This window comes from Narcine bancroftii, chromosome 7 (assembly GCF_036971445.1).
Source record: "Narcine bancroftii isolate sNarBan1 chromosome 7, sNarBan1.hap1, whole genome shotgun sequence".
In the NCBI taxonomy this organism is placed as follows: Eukaryota; Metazoa; Chordata; class Chondrichthyes; order Torpediniformes; family Narcinidae; genus Narcine; species Narcine bancroftii.
In genome coordinates this window covers 6,318,618-6,346,450 of record NC_091475.1, presented here as the reverse complement: position 1 = coordinate 6,346,450, position 27,833 = coordinate 6,318,618, and the positions used below count along the sequence as shown (strand labels likewise).

General features: G+C 43.8%; 1 protein-coding gene across 10 annotated transcripts in view; it reads right to left on the bottom strand.

Annotated features, from left to right (window-relative positions):
* Nucleotides 1–280: 280 nt before the first annotated feature.
* LOC138738451 (type 2 lactosamine alpha-2,3-sialyltransferase-like) overlaps nt 281–27,833 on the bottom strand; it is a 40,592-nt gene continuing 13,039 nt past the window's right edge. For 3 of the 10 annotated variants that reach the window (XM_069888686.1, XM_069888688.1, XM_069888687.1), the window contains exons 2-9: nt 22,958–23,060; nt 11,948–12,060; nt 11,379–11,442; nt 10,345–10,440; nt 7,835–8,021; nt 5,221–5,358; nt 3,816–3,968; nt 281–1,706 (exon numbers count right to left, since the gene is read on the bottom strand). In XM_069888686.1, the coding sequence (XP_069744787.1) occupies nt 1,617–1,706; nt 3,816–3,968; nt 5,221–5,358; nt 7,835–8,021; nt 10,345–10,440; nt 11,379–11,442; nt 11,948–12,060; nt 22,958–23,049 (933 nt within the window). In that variant the 5' untranslated portion in view covers nt 23,050–23,060 and the 3' untranslated portion in view covers nt 281–1,616. Of the gene's footprint in view, nt 1,707–3,815; nt 3,969–5,220; nt 5,359–7,834; nt 8,022–10,344; nt 10,441–11,378; nt 11,443–11,947; nt 12,061–22,957; nt 23,061–23,680; nt 23,903–27,833 lie in introns of all 10 variants that reach the window. The other 7 variants (XM_069888684.1, XM_069888685.1, XM_069888690.1 and 4 more) reach the window with 5 other exon arrangements.

Here is a 27,833-nt window from a genome sequence, read left to right as displayed (position 1 = left end):
ATTCATCGTTTGTAAAATACTCTGGGATGCAAGAATATGAAGTCATGCAAATGCTAATTTGCCAAATTAGAAATTTACATATTGGTAAGATTTATAGGAAATTTTTCCCGTTTTCATTTTTAAAAAAAAACTTCTTGAACAAAACTGTCCTTGTACCATATTTTTCACATCATTGGATCTTTATTTCATTGGACTTGCATGGTCCAGATTCACTTCTTGCTTAGAACCTTGTAAAGAGTGTCTCCCAAAACAACGTGGCATAGATCACTCAAGTGAGAGGTTTGTTTTTCTGAAGTGAACTTTAATCTCAGAGCACAGAATAAATGTCCAGTTAAACAAATTAAGAAAACAAAGATGTGATGTAATTGAAAAGGAAGTTTTTAAAAAGATATTTGGATTCAACAATCTGATGAAGTTGAACATTTGCATCAGGTATGTGAACATACATTTGGCAATGTCTCGAGATAATTTGTACTTTCAGAAATTTTGAAATGGTTCTCGAGGGAACTCGAGTTATTAGGACCGGAAGATAATAGTTTGTGAGGTAGTGTGCAGTTCTACTACTGATGCAGGGTTTTTGCATGCTCCGATTGTATGACCTTGAGGTTCTTTATCATCTTTCTCCAGCTCACTTGATAGTTGTCAGGAGCCAGAGTTTTCTTGCAGTTCTGAGCAAATCCTTGGATCTTTCTTCAATCATCGAGAGATATTTTTGGACTTGTTTGCTGGGAGTATGAATGACTCAGAACAACCACCAAGTCCTTCACCATTTACAAAAGGTGTCCTCCAACTCCGCACCTTTGTGGAAACAGCTTTGGTACAAATGAACGAGTGGACTAGCATTTCTAATTTAAAAGACCAGATATGGTGAAAAATACGAGGTCAAGCTACAAATTTTGGTCCTTATAACAATTAATAAACAAGTTAGAGAATTATGCAAAAAGTGGAAAAAAATGCATCTTATGGACAGCTTAAAACATTAAATTTGAGCAAACTGCACCTCCCTCAGCCTTGCAAGGCTAAATGTAAATTACCAAGAGTTGACGTCAGTTCAGAAAATTTCATACATTATTTGAAGAAAAATTTATCACAAAAATCTTACAATTGTATTTACATTAGCTACAAGTATCACCACTGAAGTATCATCCAAAGCAAAATGCTTGACCTTAGAAGGACCCAACAGCACTTCAGTAGAAAATGCAAACTCACTGTCATGTTGGATAGTGATGGAATGAAAATCAGCAATCGAACAAAAAGATTTCTTTCATTTTCAGAAACAGAGAGGGGATCATAGTCCAATTGATTTTTAAAAACAGATGTAATCGTTATAAATCCTGTTTGAACCATGACAATTCTGGTGAGTGGAAAAAAAAACCTTCCAATGTTTATTGTTGCCAAGTCCTACCTAGATGGCAGCCCTCAATACCTTTGAGTCCTTGTAGCTCCCACTTCTCCATATGGGACTGGTCTAAACTCCTGTGCCAACAATTCTGAGTGGTCCAAAAAGATAGGCGGTGCTCTGGTACAGGCTAAGGAAGCTCAGACAAACGAGGAGCTGTGGTCCATCAGGATTGATGCCATGATGTTTTTGTAGAGATCCCAAGTCAAAGCCCATTTCAAAAATTTTCAGTCAAATCAAAAATTGTTTTAGATGATTTCAACTTGGTCAAAAGTGCTTGTTCAGCAGTAATGTTATGATACAGCATCTGCAAATTCAACAATCCAATTAATACACATTTTAGCACACTAAATTTAAATGCATTTTTTCAATAACATCGCCTTTTAAAAAGTATTAAATTTGATCAAACTACATCTTTGGACCAAAAAAAATCACCTTACTCCTTGACAGCGAGTCAGACTGAACACTAAACTTCGGAAATTAAGTACCAGTAGTAGTAAAGCAGTGACAGGGAGAGTAGTTCTAATGACCAAGATCGATTGCGCATTTTCCTCAGGTATGACCAAAGATCAGTGCTCTTTCACATGGGCAAACCCCGTTGCACCAAAATGCCCTCACAGTTTGTAAAGGACAGCTACAACTTCCCAACTTTGTACAGAAGATACTTCCAACAAAATAATCCAATTCACGGCTTCCATTTCACCCAGCACCAAGTTAAAATGGGCACGTTCTACCACAACATCACGTCCACTTACCAACTCAATGCCACTTGAAGCTTTTAGATGAGATCATTTCCAATTTTTTGGTAGCGTTCCATCACTTTCACACCGAAAGATTTTAAATGTGATCAAGGTGAAATTCTTGCTAAATCATACACAGAATGGTAGGGTTTTTTTTGCAATACCTTCCATTTTGAGCCAAATGTCCCACAAAACTGTACAATTTCAGCCTTGCCAGATCAATGGAAAGTTGCAAGTGCTCAGCGAAGAAATTATTCATCCACAAGAGATTAAACAGCCCACACCAATCTGATTTTCCATCCCTTATTATAAAGCAGCAAAAGGAAAAGTAGAAAAATCTTGCAAGTTTGAGCAGTTTTTCATTGGAATAAAACCTCATGCTAACGTTATTTCTTATGAAAACTACACTCAGCTCCCACAATCAGGATCAAACATTTGGTCCCTGGAGTTGCAAGTTACAATCAGCAACACAAAGGATTTGATGTTCACTCCTGTGTATTCTACTTCAACTCATTTCAAGTGCAAAGTCACTTTGAGATCACAAGTATGGGCTTGCCTTTGCTTTTTAGTTACCCATCAACAAGACGGGAGAGCAGGCAGTTGGCAATAGTTCCATTAACTGAATAGCATTTGCACTTCCAATTCAAAAGGTTGTGAGTGCCAGGTCTGCAAATAACCAAGTTCTCTTAGGGCAGTGGTTCACAACCTTTCTTCCCCACCCCCCCCCCCCCCCACCCCACACCACCTTAAGTAATCCCCTACTAACCGGAGAACATCTATGGCATAGGATGCCATAGGTGCTCTGTGGTTAGTAAGGGATAACTTAAGGTTGTGAGTGGGAAAGTGTTTGAGAACCACTAGTCTTAGGGAGATGTTATTGTTAGTGATGCTTCCATTTCACTGGTCCAGGCAGATGTTTGTAATCCTAATGTTCCCATGGGATCCAATTCCTCCTCAAACCCCTTCCCCCCCAAAAAAAATTAAAAGATTCTCATCTCATTCAGATTTTAGGGGAGGAAAATTATGTGAGGTGGTGCATGTTTCTAAAGGATAGGATACGGAAGAGAGTGGGCAGGGAATCAAGGGATACCGACAGAAGAGATTAGTTTAAATTGGCATCTTTGGTGGGCATAGGCATCAGGCTGGGTTTTTTTTGAGTTCTAAAATTGCTTTTGTTTCTGCCTCTTCCAAACCATCCCCCTCCAAAAAAAAGCAAATATTGCAGAATTATTCCACACACTGATGCAATTTTGAAGCTGAAGCCACTGCTAAATGGATCTTTTATTAAAAATAGCAATCCCTTGTGACTGACATGTCCTGTCATTCTTGGCAGGAATGACTGAGGTTGAAATGCAGAATGCAAAGGCTAGTTGGTTGAAATATGAGGACATGAGGAATCTAATCCCTGTTCCCTATTTGAGGGAGGGAAGGTCCAAAGGGAGCTCCAAGACCAGGAGGAAATGATAGAGATGGCTCTATTAACCACAGTTGAGTGGAAGCAAGAAAAAAGGCCATTTCAGATTTTGCCAGTAATACTCGTCCAACCTCTTGAGTTGCTGCAGAAGCAGAAAATATTCTGTTTCCATGGTCTCCCACGATAAAGGAATACGTACTTGGATCTTTTTGCTTAATGTTGCCAAGAACCATAATAAAAACATGTTTTATTGGAAACCTACCTTTTTCATGGCTTTCATGGTTTCATTCCCATAATAATGCAGAGTGCTATTTGGATTCTTTGCGTCGTATTTGAAGCCAGCTATGTGGATTTTATCACACATGGTAAGTGCCATCGATATTGCAATTATTCCAGTTGTTGGATATTGAGGTGGCTGTTGGAAAGCAAATACAAATATCATTGTACAAGTGCTTAAAAGAAATAGAGCTTCGCAGAATTAATAGAATGCCCAAGGCTCACCGAAATGACGCTTCGTCCAGTTATTTTCAAAAACATGTTTGAACAAGATGCAACCAAAGCTCAGAAGTCAAGCAGAAAGCACAGCCATTGTAATACTTGCAACAGGGGGTGAGTTTCTAGGCAAAAACTAAAACTCCATACTTCAAAATTCAATGAACAAGGTGAAACCAATTTTTGATTCATTTCTCTACTAATGGATTATCATAAATCCAAACAAACCTTTTATAGTGACTTATTATGGTTCCCTCTTAGGAGTCCATAAAGTTGGATTAATTGACCAACATGCCTTAGATTGCAAGGACCATTCTGTTGGTTTAATGAAAGAGATTTGCTGTTATGCACCTCTTAGAAGGTGTCATAGTTAAAGGGAACAGTTCCTGAAGCCCATTCATGTGGCTTGTTGAACATAGATCCAACGTAAAAATTACTCCCTTTTTTAACACAAAGCATTTTATATTACCTATGGAGTTCTGAGTGCAGCAAATCTTAAGTCAGTGCTGAGAGCTTTAGTTCAAATAATTTGTGGAAATAAATGAGGACCTGGTGCCATGCAAATGTGCCTCTAAGTAGCAGAGCTCTTGTGAACACACATTGAAAGCATGCAGTATTTCTGGAAATAGACGCCATTTCCTTTGAATTAGTATTCTTGCTACAAGAGGCAGTGCCAGATAAATAGCTTGTGATGGTGTATGCTGCTGTGTTTACCCATCCTCGTTTCCAATCATGAAATCAAAACCAGAAAGAACCAATCTGTTTTCACACAGCCACAGTGTGGGGGAAAATCAGAAAAAATGGATGATTTTCTTGTCAATGCTTTGTACAGCAAATTGGAGCACCACATCAAATTACAATGAAGTTTGAATTGGGTTCACATTTAACATTTCCCAGATTCTGTGGTGTAGGAGAGTTCCAGCATATTTGGATGAAGCAGAATACAAGTAAAGAGAACAACTCTTTAGGCCTTCATTTTAAAATAGACAGTGGAGGGCTGGGACAAGCCACCAACATTGAAACTAAAGGTACTAAAAGATTACCACCATTAATTGGTTTTTAAAAATCTTCATCAAAAAGGAATCAATGACCAACTTTCACAATTTACAAGCATTCTGGACTCCATTTACCCCATGACTTTGTACAAGCATAAATGAAGATAGCACAAAGCTTACCTTAGGCCATGTAACAACTTTTGGAAGTTTCAGCAAGTGGAAAGCTGCTTTCTGGACAATAGATGGATTTAATATCCTAATTTGAGAATTCTTGTAAATGAGCTCCATGGGCGTTTTTTTCCAGAAGCCACGCAAGGACTACAATTATAAATTAAAAAACAAAAATCAATGGTGTTTGCAGGCTTGAAAAATGAACTTTACTCTGCATACCAGTTTTGTGGACTTTCATCTTAACAAGTGATAAGGTCAACCCTTCTACAGCAACATCCAGAGTTGGATCAAATACACTTATTATCCATCAAACCACATTTTTAATAAATAACCTCAAAAGTTCAGGTTGGTACTCAACGGACACAGTTTCCATATGTTTGACAGTAATTTATAATTTGTGGTTCCATGGCAATAAAATTCATAATTTGTAACTATTTTCTGTGAGTCCAATAAAAATTAATGACCTCAGAGAGATGATAAGGGGCTGGAAGACACAGTTTACAAACAGCTTTGGATCCTATCCAAGGACAGCCAACCAGTAAACGATAAAACATGTAATGCAACAATAGAAACAAGTGCAGTGTTAAATGGAAAAGTACAGTTCAACAGTGCAAGGCATCAACTCTTACTAATGGGAGGGTCATTCAGATAACAGCAGGAAACTTCTTTAATCAACAGCTGCAAATTTCAAACTCTTGCACCTTCCGCCCGATGGAGAGGAAGAAGAAATGAGAGGTCTGGGGAGGGGCACATCCTTGAACAAGTTGGTCGCTTTTCCCTGAGCAGCAGGAGGTGAAGATGGGGTGGAGGTTGATTCATGAGCAAAGTTTTGCATGCTGTGAATCCAGCCAGAGTGTATTTCACAAGCCCGGTCTCAAGTGATGGAGGCATGGACGTGCATTCCAGCAGCAGGTGTGCATAGATGACCAGCGTGGAAGGAGGCTATTCGTGATGGAGCAGTTTCAAGGTCAGCGTGAGGTGAACCAGCGCGTCACAGCTAAAACCAATTTTATTTGGTCGCAGCTCAAGCTAATATTTATCCCTCTCCCTCGTACTTGGCAAAGGGAAATCATTGATCATCCGAGACTGATGTCAACACAGAGGATGGGTCAAGGAAGATGTGGAGAGATGAAACTGGGGGTTTAGTAAACAAGCAGAATCTGACCTAAGGGATATCGATGAAAGGAAGCAAATCCCAACTCAAAGTACTACAAGATCCCAGAGAAGGAGTGGAAAATAACAGCATTGCCAATATTCATAAAATGGATTACCACTTCAGGAAAGAGATATAGCAGGGAACTGGAGGCCAGTTCAACTCGCGCTTTACCCATTATTTTGAGGATTTAATATTCAGACATTTAGAAATGCACGAGACAATCAAAGGAGTTGCTGGGTTTTTTTTAAGTGAAAGGAAAATTAAAATTGAAAAGTTTACTAAATTATTTGGATGTAACAAAAAAATTGTATAGCAATTTGACAAGATGAGACATGAAGAGGTCGCTGCAGAAGACATGCACAGTAGATAATTAACGTAAATGATTCATTTCCAGTATCTAGTAGGTGGCAACAGATGCCATTGCTGGGACCTCAAATGTTTCTTTATACTAATGACGTATGAGGAAAAAAATGTATTAGTGTGAAAGAAGTTGGAACACAGAGCAGAATTGAGAAAATTTGAATGTTTTTCGAAAAATCATAAAGTTGATAACCAAACATGAGACTAAAATGTTGTGATACAAAAGATATCTCGAGCTCTTAATAAACATTAAATGCAAGCATTCAGTGACAGCAAATAATTTGGAAGTACAGCGGAAGGTTGGCCTTTATTGGAAGGGTCCAAAATCCAAAAGTGGGAAAGCTCTGTGCAACTTTACAGGGTGGTGGTTAGGCCAGAAAAGGAATATTGCCGAGCCTGTGTTCATGTTTAAGAACAGCTGCACTTGGATGGGAAGTAAAGCAGAGAAGATTAATCATGAGATGAATGAGTTCACAAATAAAGATTGAGCAAGTTGGGAATATAGAAAATGCAGTAATGCAATTAAAAAAAAACTCATGGGAAGTTATGGAGTGGATATTGAATGGATATTTTCCATACTTTTCGTATGCAAAGTGCAAATCTTTAGAACTCGCTATCCCAGAGAACCGTAGAAGTGGAGCCTTTGAATGTGACCAAGCCAAAGACCACCAGAGATCCAATTAAAAAAAGAGAGTCAAGGAGTACACAGTAGGTAAAGAATGAGAAGGCAATGTTATTGAGCTGGAGACCACTGAAAAAGCATTGCACGTGAAGTAGTCATCTGTGTCAGATTGGCGATAGAAAAAGAATATGGATGTACATCACAAACCAAAAAAAAGTGCCTTAATTAGGGCCAATTCACTGTTGTGATGTACAGAGACGTTTATGCTATGAGGGATTTGTGCAATTCTTCGAATCGGCAGTGTATTTCAAGGTCTGAGAGAAAGGAGAGTAGGCAGAGGAATACATTGAAGAGCTAGACAGCATGAAAACAGGACATTTGGTTCACAGTCAGGATTTTTAAATGGACCAATATATTGTCTGCAAGTAGAAGATCAGCGATGACAAATCATTTGGATCAAAGATGAATAATTTCAACAAACTCACCACTTTCTTCTTTAAGAGCATTTCTTTCAACCATCGCAAATCTATAGACTTAAAGGGAACAAACACCATCGTTGTGTTGGCATCAAACTCGTTGCGGTCATTAAAAATGGATTCCGGGTAACAGAACCTAAATGTTGTTTTATTCCCAACATCATTTTCGTACCCAATCACAGGGCCATTGTTTAATCTTAAAGGAACCAGAAAGGAATCAATGAGCAAATTAATAACAATAGCATTTGTTCAAAGTAGTCTCTCACTTCTTAAAGTCCACTTGCCCCTTCCAATCAATCTTCTAATGACCTGCAACTCCCCCCCCCACCCCACACCTTGTCCAGTGAGAAGAATGGCATGGCTGATGCACAACTTAGTGTACACCTTCAGAGGTGTACATTTTATCCTAACATTTACAAATTCCTACAATAAACAGCAATATTTGTATCTAATTTTCAGATTCCTATTTTGTATCAACACAAACATCATTGCTAATAAAATTACCACCAACTATCTTACAGTTAAAATGTAAAAATAGCCCTTTCAAGTATCCTTCTGTTAGAGCCCTCCATTCAAAATTACATGTCACATCTATGTCATACACAGCTGACCGTATTTTGAGAATGGATAATTTTCCTCCTTTAATCTTCAGAACTCAGCCAAGAATGATTTTGTATTGAGGATTGTTTATGAGCAGGGGCAATTAATGTTATTTGATCAATTAAAAACCAAATATGGCCACTGGCCACCATGACAGAGGTGCACCAAAGAAGAGGTACAAGGACTGCCTAAAGAAATCTCTTGGTGCCTGCCACATTGACCACCGCCAGTGGGCTGATTTCGCCTCAAACTGTGCATCTTGGCGCCTCACAGTTCGGCGGGCAGCAACCTCCTTTGAAGAAGACCGCAGAGCCCACCTCACTGACAAAAGACAAAGGAGGAAAAACCCAACACCCAACCCCAACCCACCAATTTTCCCCTGCAACCGCTGCAACCGCGTCTGCCTGTCCCGCATTGGACTTGTCAGCCACAAACGAGCCTGCAGCTGACGTGGACATTTACCCCCTCCATAAATCTTCGTCCGCGAAGCTAAGCCAAAGATGGCGTAACTAATAATACTATCTTCTGCTATTTTCATTTAAGATCTTATTTAAGGGACAAATTAGACCCAATGATGAGCTCATCACGGTGCAGCGAAGCAGAGACTCTGGTTCGAAAGGGGACTATAAACTTTTTAATTTCAAAAGCGTATTTCCTACTTCAAATAGATTCCCCGAAACAGGGGATACATAAATCTAGACAAAGATGGGAGACCGATTTGGGAATACTGAATGATGTAAAAAAGGTGGTCTGACTTATATCAGGGCAACGTGACCAATACTATTAATGCAAGGTTACAGATGGGGGTCAATACAATTTTTTTTGCACCCACTACATCTTGCACTGCAAACATTACAAAAATTAAAATCAGAAGTATCAGATCAATGTTTTAGATGCAGCAAAGAAACAGGAACCTTTTTACATTCAACCTGGTCAAGGTGAGGCCTTTCTGGAAAGATTTGGGAAATCTTCTAGAGAGAGAAAAAAAAATCACTAAGATTTGATTTATACAGATACCAGAATTGTTTATATTGGGAAATATAGCAGATGTAAATGAGGCTGTCGAGACACCAGTTGTAAAGATCGCAGTGGCCAGGAAGTGAATAACGGTTACCTGGAAATCTGATTCCCATCTAGATATGACTCGTTGGAAACCAGAAATATATGCTTGTATTCCCCTGAAGAAAATTACTTAAAACTTTAGGAAAACATACAAGGATTTTCTAAAAATTTGTAGTCCATATCTTCAACGTGTAGGTGTAGATTCTTAATGATCCCGCTCCCCCCAGCATCGGGAAACCACCTGGGATTTCAGGTAAGTCAGAATATTTGTCCCTTGGCAGGAGATTGATGAATCCAATGAAACCTCAATTCTATCGACTACTTCTCTCCTTTTTTTCCCCTGGGTGGATGGGGGAGGGGGAGGGGGGGGGCAAGGGTTAGGAAATTCATAGGTTTGAAAATTTATGATGCTGCCCGTTAGGATTTGTGCCAGTTCCACCCAAGGAGGTAGAGGTCTTACACACATGCAATCATTGTCCACGGAGTTCAGGAAAATTCAGTCATGTTCACAATTATGCAAAGATTCAAGCTACCGTAACTGCAAATAAGCTCAGCGTGTACATGTTAAGGTGTGATCTCCTCATGTATGTCTCACTCAAGGGCACTGTTTCAAATTTAAGGGATACTCTATTGTAAATGGGGAGCGGAGTGGGGGGCGGGGGTTTGCTGAGATGGTTGTGTGCTGGAGTGGAGATCACAAATGGTGTTTCCTCATGTTAAAGCAGTGGTTCTCAACCTTTATGACCAGCTCCTTTGTTTCAATAACATTGGGAGAGAGGTCCTTCCTGGGACCTGGCACCAACACAATTGTGTTAATTAGAACAATTTGTTTCATACAATGTTCATCCATTAAATACCTGATGATAACGTTATAGGTGTTGATTTTTTTCCCCAAGCTGCTATTTCGTAGTACACCTCCATTCCCAACGACAATGCAATGCAGATAGGGCAAGCTAGTAATTAAAAGAAACAACAATCAAAAACTACACTTCTAAGTTGTTGTCACAAGCAAATACTATTCCACTGACAAAACAAGGAACTACAAATAACTTGGAGCCTTTTTTTTTAATTAATATTCTGTATTGCCTTGACAAATTTTGGTATCTTATCACAACAGCCAAGAGTCTGGATGAAAGGCTCTGTCCACTAAACCCTATTTTGTGCATTATCTAATCTGGATACTTACCCATATTTTCAATTTAAGCATTGGAATTTTGACAACCCAAGCCTCTCCCTGACAATTTATCATGGCCAGAAGAGTCATAGCTCTGTTAAACATCCTGAACACAATTTCTACATCCTGAAAAACTCCAATTTTAACATTGAATTCAACTTTTTCTGGATGCGGTCAAAAGTGAAACAATTTTTTGTATTCATCAGGCAATTAGAACTGTGTACGTGTTATATTGTATTTATACGTGTCACATTTATGTTAGATGTGTGTCTAAACCAATGATTCTCAACCTTTTTCTTGCCACTTACATACCACTTTAAGTATTCCCTATGCCATCGGTGTTCTGTGTTTAGTCAGGGATTCCTTAAGGTGGTTTGTGGGTGGAAAGAAAAAGTTTGAAAACCACTGTTTTAATCGTACCTCATTGACTCATTATGTGCATGGTTTCATAACTCCAAAGGAAATGGGCCAATGACCATTTTTCTCCAGCAAAATATTTCAGTAACAATTGGGTCTAGAGCAGTGATTCTCAACCTTCCCTTCCCACTCTCATCCCACCTTAAGCAATTCTTTACTAATTACAGATAACCGATGGCATAGGGATTGCTTAAAGTGGAATGTGAGTGGAATGAAAAAGGTTGAGAACTACTGATGTAAACACATATGATCTGAAGTTAAATTGGAAAATTTCATGAAAAACAATACAAATTCACCCACTTCTTCAGTTGATTTGGAAGATCACAGTTCTTCAAGTTATCAAGAGCTGCTTGGAAATGTCTTTCTGGAAAAAATAATAAAGAAAATTTATAGGCAAAAAATTGGGTGAGGCATTCCATTTTCAATGTGTTGTGCCTTGGTCACCCTGAGCAGGTAGTGTATTTAAATTTTGACATACAGCACGGTAACTGGCCCTTTTGCCCCACGAGCCGTGCTGCCCAATTACACTTAGTCAACCCTCTACATTTTGAAAGGTGGGAGGAAACCAGACCATCTGGAGAAAACCTATGCAGACATAGGGAGAATGCACAAACTCCTTACAGACAATGCCGGATTCGAACCCTTGTCGCTGACGTTGTAACAGTGTTGCATTAACCGCGCCACCTTTATAAGTTGTAAGAACATATTAAAGATAGATAGCTATCTCCATTGTGTAGATGTTACCCTTCACTGATTGTCCTTATGTCTTTATCTAGTCCAAGATCAAATTTGGTGGCCCATGCCATTTGTGATTTTTAATTTTTAAAATTAGCTACGGACTATTTCTATTTCTGAAAAGATACATATACCTGTGCTCAATGTGCCAAATGGTAGTGTTTCTGGCAGCATGGTCATCAAATTAGGCCAATTTCTGTGGTGGATGTCTGAAGAACATAAGAATGGGTTCCTGCTTTTTGATTCACTGAAAGAAAAAGTTGGATGAAAGTGAAAATCAAGCAGTTGCACATTAAAATTTCTCTTTACACCCTCGTTCAAGTAACACAAGAGCAAAAGACAATATTACGAAGACATCAACAAAGCAACGGCAACTCTGGGCAACAAGAGAAGCACCATTCTTTATTTGCAAAGTAAAATAGTAGAAATCCATTTCTAGAAATTTTATTACATCAGTAGGCTATAGTAACATGTCCAACCCTATATTATTTAAAGGCCTGTGTTAGCGTCCACCTATCTAACTGCCAAGATTTCTGCAAATTTTCAGTGACTTTAATGAATTTAGTGGAATGCAAGTTGCAGTCAAGAGCTTTTTGGCATTTTTCATGCGGATAGAAGTCCAACAAACAATAGTACAGTTCAGAATTTTCTTACTGGTTGATGGTGGGGATTCCACAAGTACAATCTGCTCCAAACTGGATCAGAGAAAGGTCAATTTAAACGAGGAACAACTTAGATTTTAAAAATTAAAAAAATAAATATCTTTAATAATTCAAAGCAGAAACGCTAATTTTTTCTGATGATCAACTAAGAGTCTGCCCCATGTCAAAATGACAGATACTTTGTAAGTACCTAGAAAATGGAACTTGTGGTGCACTGTTAGCCAGAATCAGACACACACAAAGAGAAAGACTGTACAACAGGCTTTAATCCACAAAGACTTCCACAGAGTCAGGCTGGCTGTGGCTGCAGCAACTCTGAGTGAGGCCTCGGGAGGCCGGCGCAGGCTTATATCCCGGAGGGTGATTGACAGCCAGTCAGGTGTTGTCCTGTCCCCTTCAGTAGGCTGGTGGTGTACCACCACATACACCCCCTTCTTTAAAATTGTCCCGGGTGGGGGGGGGGGCAATAACAAGGAATCGCACCCACTATGTACATACAATATTTACAAATTGAGATGACTTGGCAGCTGCCGGGGTCTCTGTGACCATCATAGGACTGGCTCCTGGTCACTGGTCAGAGGGGAAGTGGGGGGGGGGGTTGGCGGCAGAGGTGTGTGTGGCCGGTGTGGTGCCATGTGGAGGGGTGGCCAGGGTGCCCGGGGTTGACGTATGCAAGTCGTATTGGATGGGTGGGGGGGTGCGGGTTCATCTCCTAAGGCTGAAGCAGACCCCTGGTGGTCAAGGAGGCCCTGCTGCCTGGGGACAGGGATATAAGCGTCGTCCTGGGTTGGAGGGTGGCATGGTGTGGTGGGTGCTCCTGCTGGTACCAAGTCCCTGGTCGAGATGGTATCCTCCCTGCCACTGCCGAACCTAACGCAAGCATAGTTATGGTTTGCATGAAGGAGGAAAACCTGCTCGACCAGGGCTTCGGCCTTGTGTGTCCTTACATGCTTACACAGAAGCATCGGTCCCGGGGACGTGAGCCATGCTGGGAGTGACATTTGCAGTCACTGACCTCCTGGGGAATGAGAACAGACGTTCATGAGGGATCTGTGCACTGCTGTGCACAGCAGTGACTGAATGGCATGGAGCGCCTTGGGCAGGGCATCCTGCTAGTACTCAACAGCCCACCCTTTTGACCTGAGAGCCAGGAGGACTGCCTTCCAGACCACCCCATTCTCGCATTCCACTTGTCCGTTGCCTCTCGGGTTATAGCTTGTCATGCGACTGGTCGCGATGCCCCTCGCCGTCAGGTACTGGCGCAGCTCATCACTCATGAAACTAGACCCCCTGTTGCTGTGGATGAAGGCGGGGTAGCCAAACATGGTGAAAGTCTGCCCCAAGGTCCTGAAGATGGTGGATGTGGAGGTGTCTGGACAAGAGATGGCGAATGGGAAACGTGAGTTCTCATCCACAACCGTGAGGAAGTAGATGTTTCGGTTCGTGAAAGGCAGGGGGCCTTTGAAGTCCATGCCGAGATGCTCGAAAGGCCGAGTAGCCTTTACAATGTGGGCCTGGGGGGGGACAGAAGAAGTGAGGTTTACACTCCGCACAGACACGACAGGCCTCGGTCATGTTCCTGAAGTCCCTGATGGTGTACGGCAGATTTCGGGACTTAAGGAAATGGTACAACCGGGTGATTCCCGAATGGCAGAGGGATTCATGCAATGCCTGCAACCTGTCGTCATGCATAGATCCGCAGGTGCGAGAGAGGGCAACAGGGGAATCGTTAAACTTCCCGGGGCGGTACCGGATGTCGTAGCTGTAGGTTGCCAGCTCTCCAGCGCAGGATCTTGTCGTTCTGGATCTTGCTCTTGTGGGTAGTGTTAAACCTGAACGCCATGGCCCATTGGTATGTGAGGAGCATGAATCTCCTGCCAGCCAGGTAGTGACGCCAGTGGCGGACTGGTTCCACAATCCCCTGGGCCTCCTTTTCAATGGCAGAGTGCCCTAGCTCGGAGACGTGGAGGGTCCTGAAGAAGAAGGCGATGGGGTGCCCCCCTTGGTTGAGGGTAGCAGCGAGGACCACCTCGGAGGCATTGCTCTCCACCTGGAAGGAGGAGTCCTCATCTACAGCCTGCATCACGGCGTCCATGATGTCTTGCCTGATGCGGGTGAAGGCTGCCTGCACCTCAGGTGGGAGGGGAAAAGTTGTGGCTTGGGCCAGTGAGTGGACCTTGTCCAAGAAGCTTGGGACCCACTGCAAGTAATAAGAGAACGGTCAAGAGATGGCAAATGGGAAACATGAGTTCTCGTCCACAACCGTGAGGAAGTAGATGTTTCGGGGTAGATGGGGAGGGGTAACTCCATTAATGGGCGCATCCTTTCCGGATCTGGGCCGACAACTCCATGGGCCATGATGTACCCCAGGATGATGAGGCGGGTGGTGCTGAACACACACTTCTCCTTGTGTAAGGGAGGTTCAGCTCCCCAGCCATCTGGAGGAATTTTTCCAGGTTAGCATCGTGGTCCTGCAGGTCACGGCCGCAGATAGTGACGTTATTCAGATATGGGAACATCGCCTTCAGTTTGTGCTGATCTATCATGCGATCCATCTCCCGCTGGAAGATAGAGACCCCGTTTGTGATCCCAAAAGGAACCCGGCGGAACTGGTACAGGTGCCCATCCGCCTCAAAGGCGGTGTAGGGCTTGTCCTTCAGGTGGATAGAGATTTGGTGATACGCCGACTTCAGGTCAATCATGGAGAAAGCCCGGTAGCGGGCTATCTCATTGACCATGTCGGCGGTCCTCGGCAGGGGGTAGGCATCCAGCTGGGTGTACCGATAAATGGTCTGGCTGTAATCCACGACCATCCTCAGCTTACTTCCCCCTTTGACCACCAGGACTTGGGTTCTCCAAGGGCTGTTACTGGGCTCAATATGCCTTCCACCAGGAGTCGCCGCACCTCTGCCTTGATGGTCCCTGTCTGCAGCGCAATAGTGCCTACTTCTGGCAGCGATTAGATGTGGAAAGAGCACTGGTGGGGTGATGCGCAGTGTGGAGAGTCCACAGGTTGGCAGGGGCTGGTAGGTTGGCGTGCTGTGCAATGTGAGTGGAGGTTGGGCCCCCCCGAAGGCAAGGGTGACACTCTGCAGGTGGCACTGGAAATCCAGGCCAGGAGGAGTGTTGCGCAGAGTTTGGGCATGACAAGGAGCCTGAATCCTGTGTAAATCTCCCCTCCCACTGTTATATCGACTGAGGGTACCAACAGTCTTATCCTTGGTGGCGAGGGCGATTTAGCAGGTGGAGGGGTGGAACTTTAACCTTAAGGAGTGGGCCACGCTCGGGTGAATGAAGCTCTCGGTGCTGCCACTGTCCAACAGGCACTTTGTTACCTGCCTGTTGACTCGCACGTCCATCATCGAGCGCCCGAGATCATGGGAGATGTCCCTGGTCAGCGTGTTGGTGGCCAGGACCGTCTCGGAGTCGGAGTTGTCACTATCCAGAGGGATGGGAAGCGTCGATAGGGTGGCCTGGTCATCGCCCAAATTGACTACGTCAACATCGGTTGTGAGGTGCAGCGTGCGGTAGCCGATGGCTTCCGGAGGCATGGGGAGCGTCGAGAGGGCGGCCTGGTCATCGCCCACGTTGACCACGTCATTCTCAACATCGTCGGGGGGCCCTCCGTGTCGGGCGCTGCCTGGCCTAAGATGGCAGCGGCACATGGGGGGGCCGTTGCATGGCTGGCCTCCTTCCCCAACCGTGTCCGCTGTGCCGGGGAAGTGACATCATCACGGCCGGCGGCAGTGACGTCATTACATCAGCCGGAAGTGACATCACACCATGAGCTGGTTGTGACGTTGCTGTAGTTCTCAGTGAGTGGTGCCGGCGAGGGCGGGGGCTGGTTCAGATGCTAGGAACACACACTGTGATGGTCGCTGGCAGGGCCGGATGTTGTGCGGTCGAAGTCGAGGAAGGGGAAAGTTGCCGCGTGGACAATGGCACCACCCAGCATGCGCACGTGGTGGGGTCCGCAGAGGAGTTGGGGAGGTCATAGAGGGCCGCTGAGCTGCCGGCAGGTTTAGAGAGGCACATTTTTGCAAAGTGGCCTTTCTTGCCGCATCGGGAACAATACTTCCTAGCTGGGCAGTTTTGGTGCAATCGTCAATCTGACCCACATCAGGACCCTCAGTACTTACAGGGACGCCGGGCGCCTACCGCAGCGACATTCTCCTCCCCAGCTCAGCCTGGGGCTGCAGCTGCAGTGTGAAAAGGCCATGAGGGAGCCTGGGGGAACCTGGAATCGAAGGCTTTGACATGCAGGGCTGCTGCTTTCAGGGTTTGGACCACTTCCACAGTCCTGGTTAAGGCATAGATGTTGTCTTCCAGCAGCTTCTGCCAGACGGCCCTTGAGCATAGCCCTCGGACGAAGGCGTCCGGATCAGCCTCTCCACCTATCCCAGGTTCAGCCAGTCACGGTCGGGCCAACTCTCGCGTGTCCCAGGTAAGACTCAGCCGTCTCCCCGGGTTGCTGGGCTCGGTTGTTGAGGAGGTACCTTGCACAGACCACATTCATGGGGGGCTTGTACAAGTTCTCAAGAGTGTCCATTACGCTCTTGTACGTGGAGCAGCCTTTGGTTACCTGGAAGGCGCGGGGACCCAGCTTTGACCAGAGTAGGACCAACTTCTTCCGATCAGAGTCCAGGATGTCGCCCTCATGTGCCTCGACAATTACCTCAAACAGCATGCTGCCAGATCTCGAAGCGTGTCTGGGCTTCCGGGTGGCGTGGGTCGACCTCAAGGCTCCCTGTGCACAGGAGTTTTTCCAAAGCCGCCGTGGGAAAATTTTGTGGATTAAATTGTGGTGCACTGTTAGCCAGAATCAGACACACACAAAGAGAAAGACTGTACAACAGGCTTTAATCCACAAAGACTTCCACAGAGCCAGGCTGGCTGTGGCTGCAGCAACTCTGAGTGAGGCCTCGGGAGGCCGGCGCAGGCTTATATCCCAGAGGGTGATTGACACCTGACTGGGTGGGTCTTGATCAATTCAGGCTGACTGATTGACAGCCGGCCAGGTGTTGTCCTGTCCCCTTACACTCCTGCAGGTACAGAGGTTCCCCCCTGCAGTAGGCCGGTGGTGGTACACTCCTGCAGGTACAGAGGTTGCCCCCTGCAGTAGGCCGGTGGGGTAACACCACAGAACTTTACAGCGCTGTACAGGCCCTTTGGCACATGATGTGTTGACCTATATAAACCTACTCAACAAACTAAACCTTCCCTACCTCACATCCACAACCCTCTATTTTTATTTTATCTATCTGCTCAAGAGTTTAAAAAAAAAATGTTCCCGGCAACAAATGACCCTCGATGTCCAACCATCAACTTGTACAGATTTTCTTTGGTGTTTGCTAGACTTGCCCCAGGGAAAAGGTGCTGGCTGGACACAATATTTATGCCTCTTATAATCCTGCAAACTTCTATTAAGGCACTTCCATTGGAGAGACATCTGTGTTCTTCACTCCAGCAAACTGCAGAAGTATGGCGAAATTCCTACTGTGACTACGAGGAAATAAGGTTTGCAACATAAGTGACAAGGCCACATGATGGATGAGCAATATCCACAAAAGCAACCCCATTTCCACTATTGTTTTAACTTCTGACAAAGAGCGGCATAGCTTAAGGTGGGATGTGGGTGGAAAGATAAAGTTTGAAAACTACTATTTTAAACGTCCTTCATTGACTCGTTATGTGCACAGTTTCAAAACTCCAAAGGAAATGGGCCAATGACAATTTTTCTCTAGCAAAATATTTCAGTAACAATTGGGTCTAGAGCAGGGATTCTCAACCTTCCCTTCCCACTCACATACCACCTTAAGCAATCCCATATTAATAACAGAGATTACTTAAAGTGGTAATGAGTGGAAAGAAAAAGATTGAGAACTACTGATTTAGACTATTTCAGACTTACAGACATATAGGGTCCGCATCAGAAACTCTCTTAGGAAAGGGGGGAGGGGTGCAGTCACCTTCCCCTTCAATGTGCATGCGCCAGCTGGCACTTGTTGCGCTGCCGTCATGCTTTCCCTTACCGTGCATGTGCCAGCCAGCACGTCTTAGGACCCCTTTAAAATAAATGCTACAGGCCTCGCAATACTTTAATCCAGCACTGAACAGTACCTTGCATTTTGTGGCATCCAAGGAGGAGATACATAAATTTGAAAGACTGTGGAAGACTGAGGGCCATGTGAAGTTGACACAGAAGGAGAATCAAAACCAGAGACCAACTAGCCACGAGCATGTAGAATGGCAGGGCAGTGTTTAGGGGACAGCCGGCCTATCCCTGCTGTTTTTTTTCTTGTGTACTTTACTGCCATTGGGACATAAATGTTTAATTTAACAACTTAAGTGGTGACCATTTGTTTTTTTTCTCTCCTGTACTTGTAGATTCCAGTTTCATTTGTTTTATTTTCTGAACCTGACTGCCAGCTTTTTAAATTAGTTGTTACCAGGACAACTTTTGTCTATATCTATGTCTATATCTATGTCTGGCATTTGCCAGAAGTGCCTTAAAAATGGCCACTTTGCTGTAGTGTGTCACTCCAAAATGGCCACCATCAAACACAGTGCCTCGTGTGAAGCCCAACGGCCACCCTCCCATTCAAAACTTTCTTCCTCAGAGCTCTCGTCCAATGAGAGCGAGGGCTCTATTGCACGACAGCGCCTGACATCACGGGTAGACACCGAGCGCGGAAGGTACAACCCATCCTTGCTGCAATGACGTTGGCTTGCCTCGCGAAGCAACGTCCAACCAGGCCCCAGACCCAACTTCAACGGCCACCACCATCACCGCTGAGCCTGCCGCCACCACGCCGCTGCTGACCAAGGACATGCCACACCTGCCGCCTGGGGACCTGCCACCACCGAGGCAGCCGACCAGGTACCCACCACCATGACCGACCAGGGACATGCTGCCGCAACCAACGCTGCCGACCAGGGACACACCGACGCTACCGACCCGGTACCCACTGCTGACGACCGCCCGACTGACCACCCCATCGCCGACAGCAAACATTGACCCCCAGCACTTACCGTTGGCTGGCCGACACCCCCAGCAGGCTGCAGGCAACAGCACCAACTCCTCGATGCTGACTGCTCCGGCCCGACTGTTTCTGTGACGTCACCACGCACACATTGCGTGACGTCATCATGTAGGACTCCACTGTTCCCATTACAAGTCACTGCATGAGTAACCCTAGACCAGGACTTCCCCCATCCCCTCACAAAAGCAATGGAACTGATTAAAGTGCATGGACACTGTACCAATTGCTTATTTGACTCTGGGTCAACTGACAGTTTTATCCGCCCAGACCTGGCCCGCCGTTGAAGACTGGCTATTCTCCCCACTGCCCAGAGGATTTCATTGGCGACCAGATCGCACTCAACCAGGGTAAAGGGGTATTATGTGGTGACCCTGAAAGTCAGGGCATCACGTTCACAGACTTCAAACTATTAGTCCTTCCCCAACTGTGCGCCCCTGTATTGCTGGGACTGGATTTTCAGTGCCAGTTCCGAACTGTTCCCCTGCACTTTAGGAGGCCTCACACTCCACTCTCTGTCTGTAACCACTGCACCCCGGAAGCCTCCTGCCAGCGGCAGCCCGAGCCACCTGCCCCCGCACCCTCACCTGTAGCCTCTCCACCCTCCGAGTTGCTCCGCCAGCACTCTTCACAAACCTCATCCCTGGCTGGAAGCTTGTGGCCACCAAAACCCGGCAATATAGTTATGAAGAGAAGTAATTTATCACAAGCAAGGTGCTCAGAATGCTGGACAAGGGCATTATTGAACCTAGCTCGAGTCCCTGGAAGTTGTTAAAAATGGGGAGAAGCCGCGGATGGTGTTTGACTACAGCCAGACAATCTACCACTTCACGCTTCTGGATGTGTACCCTCTCCCACGGATCACGGATGTGGTGAATCAGATCACCCAATACCGCGTGTCCTCCACCACTGACTTACATTCGGCCTATCACCAGCTCCCAATCCACCGAGAAGACTGACCTTTCACAGCCTTCGAAGCGAATGGGCAGCTATATCAATTCCTCAGGGTACCCTTTGGGGTCACGAATGGCGTCGCAGTCTTCCAGCGGGAGATGGACCAGATGGTGCACCCAGAATGGGCTAACAGCTACTTTTCCGTATCTGGACAACGTCACCATCTGCGCGCATGACACGGAGGATCATGATGCCAACCTTGAGAAACTTTTTCAGACTGCAATTCGGCTGAACTTGACCTACAATTTCGCTGGCAGGACATGCTCACTAGTGCCCTACACTCCATCCGCTCCCTCCTATGCACCGTGACCAATGCACCCCCCATGAAAGGATGTTCTCTTTCCCGAGGAAATTCGAATCGGAAACAACCATACCGGCGTGGCTCACTGTTTCCAGGCCGGTTCTCCTGCGATGCCATGTCCGGTACTCAAAGAACGACCCCTTGGTTGACCGAGTTACTCTGCTCCATGCGAACCCGCATTATGCCTACATTGAGTACCCAGATGAGCAGAAGGACACAGTCTTGGTAAGGGACCTAGCCCAAACTGGATCAGGCCCAGCAGTGCTTCCAACCCAACCTCCCCCAAATCCTTCTCCCTCAGGTCATGTGCTCGAACAGAGGGACCAGCACCAACCCACCAGCTCAGGCCAGACTGTCAACAACGCTGCTGAGGAATTGAGCGAAGCAGTGGCCACACCCAATGAACCTGCCAGTGACACGACTCTAGCGACCCCAATCCCGGCACCACTGCGGTCATGCCGGAGGGTCAGGCCCCCTGACCGGTACAGCCCCTAACCTCCACCAGACCCTTTTTTTTTTTTTTTTTTTTTTTTTTTTACAGCCCTCCATCCACCCCGGAGTCAGTTCTCAAAGAAGGGGTGAATGTGATATTACAGATTCTATCACCAATGTGTATATGTATATATTGTAGTGTAGGATGACTGTGATTGGCTGAGAGCATAACCACACCTATTGGCAGGTCTTAAAGGGTTGCTCCTAGCCAGACCAGGTCATTCTGGACTGGTTGACCTTCATGTGATACACTCCAGTCTTCTAGTTAATAAAAGCCTTGGTTGGGATCAACAAGCCTTTGATTCTTTCGACGTGCTCTACAGGTACTTTTATACATTCTAAGTGGACATGTTCCAAATTGAATTCTTTTGGACTAATTTAATAGATGTTCTTCAACAAGTAATGGGTGTTAGACTCCAGAGAAATCCTATGCTATTTCTTTTGGGGATGTATCATGGATTAATCTAGATTTAAAACAGGTTTGGTTTCAAAAGAATTTTTTTTTTTTAAAAATCAACGCATTGGCAGTTGTTAGTGGATATATTGATAGTTATAAATGTTAACATAATTAGGTCATCGTTTAGTTATAAGGTAATATCCAGTATTATTTTTTTAAATTAATCTATTCATTTTCCTTCCTTCTTGTTTTCTTTTGGGAGGAGGGAGTTCTGTGTGGGAGAGAGTGGGTGGGGGGAGAAAAAAAGATAAAATAGCATGTTTGCATGTATTGATTTTGAAATATTGTAATTTTGTAAATTTTTTTACATGTGCCAATAAAATTTGGAAAAAAAAGGGAGTTTTTTGTTGATCTTCAGAAGGGGAAATAGAGGGACCATGTACTTGTCTACATTGATGGAACATAAGTGGAGAGGGTTAGTACGTCCAAAGTCCTGGGAGTCCAAATTTCAGAAGACCTCTCCTGGAGCCAGCACAAAGGTAACTATGGAGTTACTTTCTAAGAAGAGATTTGACATATCATTGAATCCTCTATCAAACTATGGCAGGTGCACAGTGCAAGACGTGCTGACGGATTGCATCACAGCCATATTTGACAATTCAAGGGAACAGCAATGTAAAAGATACCACACGCAGCTACGCCCATGACAGACTCCGACCTGCCATCCTTTGAATGCACCAACCTGAGGCACTGCTTTAAGGTGGCAGGCCACATCGCCAAGGACTCCCATCATCCTGGTCACAAACTGCAACAGCCAGGGGCAGCACCCATTTGCTAACCACCTCAGTTCCACATCTTATTGCCAAACTGACATGTCTGTTCGTGGCCTCAGTGCTGCCAACTGAGGTCACAGGTAAGTTGTATTCCTTCTCAATCATCTGCATATAGATGGCATCAATATCAATTTCTCTATTTTCTGGTAATCCCTGACTCATTTTGTTCCCCTCTTTCCTTAGTGCATTTGCATCATTTACTAGTTTGAATTATACACCAGCCATTTGAATTGTACACCCTTTTTCTTTGCCTATGGCCCCTCCAGGAACTCTGCTCAAACCTTATGGGCCCCCTTCCCCATGAAGCAGTCAAGTTTGGTTTCTTCCCTACTTTTTTCCCACCAACTAAACAAAAACTATTTATGTGACACAAGGTGAAAAAAATACTTAAGTGTGCTGCACCCCCCCCTCCCCCAATTGAGAATGGCTGCCATGGAGCACCTTCATACATTACAAATAACATACCTACTGCTCTTAATTTTATCATTGAACAAGTGATAGGAGACCACGACTAGAACTATCAGCAATAAAAACTTAAAGTATCTCCACCTCTTCATGCTTCCAAGGCCTGAAATGAAAAAAAAAAGGGAAAAGCGTTCACACATCAGGAAATGAGACAAGTGAAAACTTAAACACTTGGAAAAAAATAATACTTGAGTCATTTGTAATCACGTTTAAAATTAATAAATTAATGTACAGCATACAATTTTATTTCCCAGATGATTCAAGGCATTTGATCCATCATCAAACAAGCTACTACTTTACATTTGCTTTAAAAATAAACGAATGAGAAAAGAACAAATGTATTCAAACTGATTCTTCCACATTGGTGATCAATAAGTACTCTCCAAAAGCATTAATTGATTCCCGGTGAAGATGTGCTGCTCCATTTCTAGCTGGGTCAAGTCTAGATGGCAGTGAGAGAAAGCAGCTGATGATCAAGAAAATTAAGTTACTGTGATTTTTTTTTGTAAGAAAGCCAAAAGCATAACTAAAGCAGCTCCATGAAGCCCAAATATTTAAAACAGGAGTTAACCGAATTTTCAACCATTACATTTTTCATTTAAAGCATCATCGGGCAATCAAATATGCTGGGATTTTTTTTTAATATTCAATACAGCGTGCATTATCCATTCTAAATTACTATAGTAGAAGCCGAAGAAATGTTGAGAAAAGATTTAAAGTTACCATAATAGAGTTGTGAACACAGCCAGTGTGATCATGGGCACCAGTCTTCACTCCATTGAGGACGTATGCAAGAGGCAGTGTCTCAAGAAAGTAGCCTCGAGGACCCCCCACCACCCAGGCTAGGCGCTCTTCTCACTGCTACCATCACGGAGCAGGTTCAGGAGGCTGAAGACAAACATCCAACTGTACAAAAACAGCTTCTTCCCCTCTGCCATTAGATTTCTGAATGCACAATGAGTAACAGACACTACCTCACTTCCTCTTCTTTTGCTCCAGTTTAAAAAAAATATCTAAATGTAATTTATAGCTGGGTTACACCGTGATGCCTGCTGCAAAACAGCCAATTTAGTGGCACGTTCATGACAATAAATTCAGATTCTTCTCGGATTCTCCAAATGACGGTACTGTTTTCTTATATTTATGGCATAACTTTTTTGCTGATAAGTTTCAATAGTGAACCCCAAACTTTTACAAATCTCTCTTCACAGATTCAAAGGAATTAACATAAAAAATATAGTTACACTACTGGGTTAGAAACTAGTATTTAATATTTTCAAAACATATTTCATGAAGAGAGCCCCTTTAAATAAAATTATTTAATGTGGCAAAATTGGGAAATAACAAAGAATAGAGCTGTGAAGTCATGTTCTTTCTGGAAACAGCCATATTCTTCACAAAATTTTTTTTTTTTTTTTTACATCATCAAAACAAATGTTTTTAAAAAGAAATAGAACAGGAAAGACATTACTTGTCCAGATTTTAATAGGGGATAAGAAGAGCAAAACAAAAAGGTCTGGAAATAGGTCAAACAAATCTTAAGAGATAAAAGAGTTAATGTTTCAGGTGAAAACCAGCAAACGTGACACTTTTAAGTACAGGAAAAGTTCAAGTAAAGAGAGGCAATAATTGTATGTAGTTCAAAAGGAATGGTCCAGAATGTTTAACAACTGGAGTTTGGACCCTAGAAGTTTATATTATTGAAATCCTTGACCACAATAGATTATTGACAATAACAGAAATGGAAAGATTCCATAAAACAATGGCACATGCTGATGACAATCCTGGAGCTTGGCCATCATTTGAAGTCAGGGTTTGGCAGTATTGTGCTTTCTTCATAAAGTCTCATAGTAGGAAGATTTAAAAAAGGTTTTTATGATTTTAAAAATAGAACATCTTGTCTGTGATAACATACAAAGTTCAGATTTATTGTCAAGAATCACATTGTCAACATCACATACAACCCTAAGATCCTTTTTCGTGCAGGCAAGGCACAATTATTGGTCATGCAAAAAAAAATGTACTCAAGAAGATACATATAAACAAAGAAATGTAAAGAAACTGATTGCAATACAGAGAGAAAACAAAAATCAATAAAGTACAAGAGTAAGAGTCCTTAAATGAGTCCTTAATGGAGTTTGTGGTTGAGGAGTCTGATGGTGGAGGGAACCTGGTGGTGCGAGTCTTGTGGCACCTATATTTCTTTCCTTATGCTAGGAGTGAGAACAGAGTGTGTGCTGGATTGAGGTGGATCCTTGATGATTGCTTCTGCTCCTGGAAGGCAGCGTTCCCTTTAGATCTTCTCAACGGTGGAGAGGAATTTTCCTGTGATGTGCTGGGTTGTTTCCACTACCTCTTGCAGTGCTTTGCTCCCAGGGGCATTGGTGTTTCCATACCAGACCATGATGCAGCTGGTCAGCACATTTTCCACCACACATCTGTAGAAATTTGCCATGGGTTTCCGATGTCATACTGTTATATGTGGATTGTGGAGCAACACATGGCCTCTCTGTCTGGAATATCGTGGATTGTGGGTGGTCACGTGTCCTCCCTGTCTGAAACTTATTCAGAAGTGGCATCATCTGCCAATCAAGGTTGGACACCAGCCATCCATTAGTGCACAACTTGCTGTTGGTTCATATGACTTATTCAGTGTCATCAGATGCCCAGCTCTGAACAACAGGTAACATTGACGCATGGCACATTTCCCTCTTTCTGCCTTGTGTTCCAAGCCCCGGACATCGCTCCATGCCAGGTTACTATTACGGACATCGCTGGAGGAGTCGCGGGTAAGGTGTGCACTACTACTGCAACAGAGCCGTAGTACTTCGATAGATCAGTGCTTGCAGGGAACTGCACCCCCGATGGTACAGAGAATCTGGAGCGTGTTTGAAAGTCCCTGTCTGTGAAATGTGTACATGTGTGTGAGCGTGTAGAAGATAGGGGACCACTGGTATTGGAGTTCCAACCAGAGTCCGATGTGAATGTCTATATAGTTGTTTAGTATCTAGACGTCTTTTGAGTGTTCAATAAAGCTATCTTTTATTGTAACAGTTGTGTCCAGACTGGTCTCTGTGAACCCATCGAACCAGATACCTTCCCAAGCTCCTGAAAAGTAGAGGTGTTGATGTTCTTTCTTTAGGATGCCATTAGTGGGTTGGGTCCAGGAAAGATCCTCCGAGATATTGACTATCAAAAACTTTAATTTGCTCACCCTATCCACCTCTAATCACTGGAATGTACATCTCTGGGTTTCCCTTCCTGAAGGGACCATGGTGGTTGTGGTGCACCATTCAGCCCAGGTTTCAATCTCTCTCCTGTATGCGACTCTTAGCCCCATTTTATACAACCCTCTACTGTGGTAATGTCAGCAATACCCGAATGTCAGCCCCATTATCGGGACAAGCGCACATAATCTGCAAGACAAAAGGAGCTGGACATGGACTTCTGGTGGAGGTGTGGAATTATCAGCCATAAGGATCATCAATAACTTGTCCTTATCCAAACATGCCAGCACAAATGCTAAAAAAAACCACCTGTACTTCCTCACAAGTTTGAGGAAATGTTGCCATCTCCTTGGATTCCCTCAACCACTTCTACAGATGCACCAACAAAATCATCCTGGCAGCCTCCATCACTGCATGGTATGGGAATGGCTACTTTCGACACTGCACTGTTATGAATGTAGTTCACATCACATCACCAATGTCTCTCCTTTCCACAAACCTCCTTCAGCCATATTCATCTGTTAAGGGTATATTATATAGAAATAGATCTTTAAAAGAGATAGATTGTGGGGGTTTAGTGTTGGTCACTTCACAAACAGATACTTACACCACGTCTCATTTGAAATGCAAGAGCTATGCATAAGTAGACTTCATGTCCACAGGACTTTATAGAAACTTTGAAGAATGGCTATAGAGACTTCACAAGTAGGTGTTAATTGGACATGCTGTGGAATAAATGGATTATTGTTTTGAAAGCAACAGATGGCCAGGAAGAAACTGATTCCGGTGCCAGCAATCTGTCTGGTTGCAGTTTGTTGTTCTAAGAGGGGTCATGTCATTTTGCAAGTAGAGATAAAGAAAAGACCAAACAGGATTTCTCAGGGAGAGAGGGAACTGAGTTCTGCAGTGGCTTTTGAGGCTTGCTAAAAACCCATTTTGAAGACGGGTTGTGAGTTCTGAGTTCAGCCTTTTGAAAAACCCTTGTGATCCATACAAGAGGAAATGGCTGGCTAGAGTGTTTCTCCAGAAATAAGGGAAACAAGAGGTGACTTGGAAGAAGAGGTTATCATTTGGAAAAACCCATGATGGGGCAAGTTTCTTCGGCAAGACACTGAAGTGGCTGATCAGAAGGAATCAGTTTGTGTGTGTCCAACGACCAACAAATCTCTCTCTGAAACCAACAAGAACCTTCCTGAGCAGTACCCAATTACCTTTAAGCACCAGAGCCTGGTGAAAATTCATAATTGTTAAATTCTGTGCTTAGTGTAAGAATTATCTGGAGGAGTGAAAAGTGAGATTCGACTGTGAATCAAAGAACTTCCCTGAATATATACACATTACATACACGGGTGCTTAAAATTAGAAGGTTGTTCATTTAGGTTAAGTTAAAAGTGTTAAGTTAAAGTTTGATCCTGTTTTTATGTTTGAAGAAAATTAAAACCTTTTGTTTCAGTAACCATTTGTCTTGGTGGATTTCTATTGGTGCTGGGTTTTGGGGTCCTCTGGACTTGTAACACATCCCATACTGGCCTCTCAGTCTTCGCCTTCCTCTCGGGAACAGGATTCAAAAGTACAAAATTGTGCACCAGATTCAAGGACAGTTTCTCACATACCTGCATTGCAATCAGACACCTGAACGAATTTTGCAT